Below are 6,453 nucleotides of genomic sequence, written 5' to 3' on the forward strand. Positions count from 1 at the left end.
AAGTTGGTCATTTCAAATTTCAGATTTTGGCGGATTTTTCTGTTCTAATTTTTGTCTTCTAATTTTGATGTTCCATGAACCTTCCCTGGGGTCATGAGAGAATTAGGGTTGTTAATTGTTTTCGTATCGTTTTAAAAAACGATAGTTTCGTTTTCGGAAAAAATCTTTCGTTTTTGTGAACGACCTGCAATTCTTTTTATACTTTTAGAAAACGAACAACAATCGTTTTTGAAAATGATAGTTTTTATTAAAATTTTTATACAATTTAGCTAAACTACAGGGGTCGTCGTATATATTAAAAAAATGAAGACGACTTTCTATTTCAATTTTTTATTATTACCAATATTTCAAACAGAAGTGAGTGACACATAAACATAGAAACAAAGCGAAGTTGCCAATGAACAGCTTGTCATGGTTTACATATATATATATATATACTTTATAAGTCGGATTTTTTCAACACTAGAATTACATTTTTATTCTAAATTTTTTTAAGGAACCTTTCTCCCTCTAGGCTGAAATTTTTGTAGCCAGGGGTAGCCAGGGGTGTGTCTGAGGTTAAAAAATTTAAATATCTTTTAATTTAGTTTACATAATTATAGTTAATTCTCACCATTAGAAATACAAGTATTTTTATTACATAGTTCTATTTAAGAATGGAAATGCTGATACTGTGTACAGCAGTGGTATCATAGTTGGTACAACTGCTAGTCAAAACAATGCCAACAGTGGGATGAAAGGCTGTCAGAACCCTCATTGTAAAAATAACCTAAGAAGACAACGTTGTGGCTCCAAGACATCCTGCAATTCTGAGTTCGAATTTTATGCTGAAAGACAAGATCAAGGCAAGGGTATATATTTTCTTGAAAATAATGCTTGTGCAAAGCCTAAAAAAATTTGAAAAAATATATTTGGTTAAAAAATATCAAATAGAAGGAAAGCTTGCCTGCTGAAATCAAAATTTGTTTATTTCCCACAAATCTTAAAAAATCATTCACAAGGTAATTATAAAGAATAGATACCCCTGCGTCAAGGGTTGAAGAGAATGCTTGATTCTGATGTTGAGGTCGATTTTAGAGATGAGCTTGAAAGTATCATGGAAGTTTCTAATTGGAGTGAGGAGTTAGTTATTTGCCCAGAAACCCTAGGAACAATATTTTTTACAAACATAAGAAAATATTTTGAAATAATTCAGATATAAAATCTAATATCAGGTTCATAAACCTACCTGACTATACTATAAGACCTTTTCCAATTAAAACCAAATTTTTCTATACAAAAGGATTTTTTTAAAGTTTAATTATAATGTGTAAAAATGTCTGCTTTATCAGCTGTAGATGTATCAACTGTGTTTGAATCAGCTGTTGAAAGATCTGTTATTGAAAGATCAGCCGGTGTAGCTGGATCAGCTGTTGAAAGATCAGCTGGTGTAGCTGGATCAGCTGTTGAAAAATCAGCTGTTGAAAGATCAGCTGTAGAAAGATCAGCTGTTGAAAGATCAGCTGGTGTTGCTGCAGGTTCTGGGTGTACGTCTCGATACTGTTTTGGAGAAACGTTGAATAGTTAGAAATAAGGAGGATAAAACCTTTAAAAGTAAAATTCAAAGCGTTGGAAATGAATTATATTTCAACTTCAAGTTGTTAATATTTCTATTTAGATTTTGAATTTCATCAGTAAGGGACTTAATTTTTTGTTGATTATTCCCAAAAAACATTCTGTAGGATAAGATTAAGGATTGTAATAAATTCAGAAAATAAAGTGATAACAAGAAAACTCTGGAATAGGAAGTTGAATTTTAGACTCAAGTTATGACTTTAAATAGTCAAATGAACATGAAACACATAAGTGTGCAGTGTAAACAACAAAATTCACTTAATACGTAATAAATTATGTATCCGGTAAAGCTATTTGCTTTGTAACAGCATCAGATACACTTAAGTATTGCTTTAATGTCGTCTTCCTATTCTACAATCTTCTGGTTAGCACTGTATCAGTACTTGTAATAAACTTAGAAAATATATGTACGTAACTTTAGTTTAATTTGTAAACTATAATATTTAAAGTATGAAATGTGTAATTCTAGAAGTTTTTTTATTCTTCTGAGTGGCCTGAGCTGAAAACTTTAGAATTGGTGATATTGAGATCAATGCTTGATTTCATTTTTTTTTTATCTCAAGATTGATTTACTCTTCAGTTTGTATCCGGAAAAGTGAAAATTTTGCGCAAAATTTAATACAAAAAGAGGGAAAATAAGCGGAGTAAAAATCAAAATTGTCCGCAGTGGATATTCAGTATTAAAGCTATCCAATTCAAGAGTTCTCAGCTTTGGTCTTATTTAATTATGTAAACAGAAAATTTTAATTAATCTGACCGCGCAAGGTCACAATATGAATTGTTAAATAGAAACTGTTTCTTTCATTTTACTAAAAAGTTAAATATTTAGAACATTTTAGGAGATATTAGTTAGAAAAAGTTGTCCGGAACAATGAACTTTTTAAAATGGCATTTTTCCAAATATGAGAATAAAGATGAGTAGAGAGTAGAGAGTAGAGAGTAGAGAGTAGAGAGTAGAGAGTAGAGAGTAGAGAGTAGAGAGTAGAGAGTAGAGAGTAGAGAGTAGAGAGTAGAGAGTAGAGAGTAGAGAGTAGAGAGTAGAGAGTAGAGAGTCAAAAAGTGATGATCAATTTTAAATTTCTTTCAGCTGTAAACTCATAAACTTTCCTTTTAAGAAAGTTTTCCTGGTTGTACAAATCGAAAGTTTGAGAGAGTATAAGAAAGTTTTAAAAATGTAAGAAAATGTAAGAAAGCTTAGGGACGACTGTACAGAATTTATTTAGTCTTTTTTATTTCATTGACGGTTCAGTAAAAACTAGTTAATTTTTTTCCAGAATATCTTAGTAACCCATTTATAAGTCCAAATTTCACTTTCAGACCGCCATATATACACAGTTTTAGGAGTCATTAAAGAGATTGTGGAAGTAACTTCATAAGACCCTCCATTTATGTCTGATTTACAATGGTACTCTTTTAGTCTTTATATTTTTGTCTGATGCAATGTTGATGGAGAAATCCTTATTTATCTCGCTAAAAATTAAGTGCTTACGTATTTCATTCCTATGGGATCCGTTTCTAATTCTATATTTAATAGATATTTTTTATTTGAATTTTTAAGATTTTTATAGTTTGAGAAATATTTGACGTCATGAAATACACATTGTTTTCTAGTATACAGTAGGAGGAAGGAACTCAATTTTCCACAAGAAAAAGATCGTTGATTAAAAGAAAAAGGTTCAATTGGATACCAGTGTAAGTCGGACATCCCACCGGCCATATGATGACAGGGTCACTTGAAATTACCTAAAGTCACTTTAAATTCTCATCTTAACTGGGCAACCCATTTAAGAAAGCGAAAAAGGGTATAATATACATTTTCAGGTTATAGAGCAGCAGGAGTTAGAGAAATCTGAGAAATTCCAAAAATGTTTGTAATTATGTCTAAACTGATCCCTCTCTTCTATTTATTCATCAGGGTTGGAAAAAAGTTTTTCTCGAGTTAATTAAACAAATACTGTAGATACAGATACAGATACAGATTACAGATACAGATACAGATACAGATACAGATACAGATACAGATACAGATACAGATACAGATACAGATTACAGTACAGATACAGATACAGATACAGATACAGATACAGATACAGATACAGATACAGATACAGATACAGATACAGATACAGATACAGATACAGATACAGATACAGATACAGATACAGATACAGATACAGATACAGATACAGATACAGATACAGATACAGATACAGATACAGATACAATTTCATATACATGGATACAACTACATATATACAGATACATAGATACAGATACATAGATACAGATGCATGGAAACAGATCCATAAATACAGATATATAGATACAAATACATGGATACAGATACACAAATATAGATACATAGATACAGATACATAGATACAAATACATGGACTCAGATACACAAGTATAGATACATAGATACAGATACATAGATACAGATACATAGATACAGATACATAGATACAGATACATAGATACAGATACATAGATACAGATACAGATACAAAGATACAGATACATAGATACAGATACATAGATACAGATACATAGATACAGATACATAGATACAGATACATAGATACAGATACATAGATACAGATACATAGATACAGATACAGATACAAAGATACAGATACATAGATACAGATACATGGATACAGATTTATAGATACAGATACATAGATACAGATACAGGGAAACAGATACTTAGATACAGATGCACGGATACAGATGCATAGATACAGATACATAGTTACAGATACATGGATACGTTTACAGATACATTTAATACAAATATAGATATAGAATTAGGATGATAAAAGAAATCAAACCATTTTTCTAAATAATTAAAGATTAGCTTTTTTTAAATTCTATAGAAGTGCGTGACAAGATCTACAAAAACAATGTAAGCAATAAACTGTGAATGGGTGTAAAGCACTTTAAAAATTTCCTTCATTTCAGGTATTTTGCATTCCTCTCACCAGAGTGCAGTAACAAAAAAATTGCAAAATTTATTTTTCATCCGAAAAAAAACTTTTTTGTTTGTAAATTTTTTTTTGACATGTTGCAAGTTTTTATGTTTTTAGACACCCTGTATTTTGTCCGAGTTCTTGGACTAAAATTTGTTTAAACAAGGGAAATAGGAGAAGAAACTGGAAATAATCATTAAGCTTGTCAAAACAAATAGTTTTAAATGAGAAATAAGTAACATCCGTTTCAGTGATGAGTATTAATAATTCAAAGGGGTTTTCTTCTTTCTTTATTTTATCAATGATAATGACATTTTATTGTTATTATATATAATTATTATTATTTATTTTTTTAAACTTGTTATAAGTAGGTTTTTTAAAAAGGCATTACAAATACATGTATAATAAAGTCTCCGCTTGTATATATATATTTGTTTGTATATATATTAGCTATAACGGGCCAAGCGGCTGAACCAAATTGACTGAAATTTTTTAGGGAACCCCGGAGGGTAACATAGGCTAAAAAATCTAATTTTTTTTTCTTCAGAAATCTATTATTTATTTTCAAAATTCGATTCTGAAAACAATTTCACGGGCAACGCCTATCACTTTAGATAGTATGAAATATACAGTATAAACAATAATATTGGGGGACAATTTCAAATCATCTTTGGCATACGCAGTATTTTTTCATTTGTATGATTTACCTTTTTTAACAATCAAATCGGACGAAAATATTAATATCTTGTCAGAATCAAAATTTATGAAAATGGTTTTTGAAAAATTTGTTATTCTTTTTTCAATAGCCTTTATCTACACGTAGTTATATATAGTTAATCTAAATAATTTCCGATTATAAAACTGTAAATTTTCCAATCCTTTAATCCAACTTACGTCAAGTTTTCACCAAGTTAAATTAATGTGAAAATTTCTGCCGAATTCCTGCAAAAATATTCGCAACTGCAAACTCCAAGCTTATCCCAAGAATCCTGAAATTTATTAAATAAACAAAATTTAAAAAAAGATCTGACCAGTCCTATTAGCAAGGTATCCAATGTAAATGCATTTAAATGCATTCATGACATCACGTGACCTTCCTGACACTTTTTATTCATAATTTTTATGCATTAAAATTCTAAATGCAGTTCTAATTACGAAACAAATAGTTGTCATTGTGATGTGTATGTGTATGTGTGGAGGGGGGGGGGGGGGGGGCCCTGTAACTTTTGTTTTACAATTTTTATAAAAGCGGGTGCTAATCTTGGCTTGAAGGGACGGAGGGGCCACTCCCCCCCCCCCCATCTGATTCTCTAGTTGAGCCTTTGGAGTCTTAAATATACGTGAAAAAAATCCTTTCAAAGGAAACAAAAAAGTTGTCAGTGACCTTAATCATAGATATTGTAGACTTCATGTCATTTGAATCTTCATTTAAAACAATCATGTCAAATTCACAATGGTACCCTTGTCCGATCAAGGATGAAATTCTTCTAGCTTAAAAGATAATTTTTGCAGTAGAGAAAATGTAGGAAATTGTAAGCATTCAACGAGTTATTCAGAAAGTCACTCTTTTATAAAAGGGTTGCTGGAAATTATGGGCCTGAGAAATCCATTTCATAGAGTTTCATAAAAATTGCTTCAAATATAACACAACATTCTTAGACAAAATTCATACATAATCGTATGTTTATGTTAACTGTATCGTATTTAATTTTAATCTATATTTATGTTAACTGTATCGTATTTAATTTTAATCTATATTTATGTCAACTGTATCGTATTTAATTTTAATCTATATTTATGTCAACTGTATCGTATTTAATTTTAATCTATATTTATGTCAACTGTATCGTATTTAATTTTAATCTAT

The 6,453-nt window shown here is 30.2% G+C and overlaps 1 protein-coding gene across 2 annotated transcripts; it reads left to right on the top strand.

The window, feature by feature from the left end:
* Nucleotides 1-614: 614 nt before the first annotated feature.
* Nucleotides 615-2,040, top strand: LOC111707901 (uncharacterized). 2 transcript variants are annotated; one of them, XM_023481084.1, is made up of 3 exons: nt 615-851; nt 1,035-1,148; nt 1,332-2,040. In XM_023481084.1, the coding sequence occupies exons 1-3, from the start codon at nt 734-736 to the stop codon at nt 1,565-1,567; spliced, it is 468 nt and encodes a 155-aa protein (XP_023336852.1). In that variant the 5' UTR covers nt 615-733; the 3' UTR covers nt 1,568-2,040. The 2 variants fall into 2 exon arrangements, with proteins under 2 accessions (XP_023336852.1, XP_023336853.1); XM_023481085.1 differs by having other exon boundaries at nt 618-845.
* Nucleotides 2,041-6,453: the final 4,413 nt, after the last annotated feature.

Source organism: Eurytemora carolleeae, unplaced genomic scaffold (assembly GCF_000591075.1).
Source record: "Eurytemora carolleeae unplaced genomic scaffold, Eaff_2.0 scaffold595, whole genome shotgun sequence".
In the NCBI taxonomy this organism is placed as follows: Eukaryota; Metazoa; Arthropoda; class Copepoda; order Calanoida; family Temoridae; genus Eurytemora; species Eurytemora carolleeae.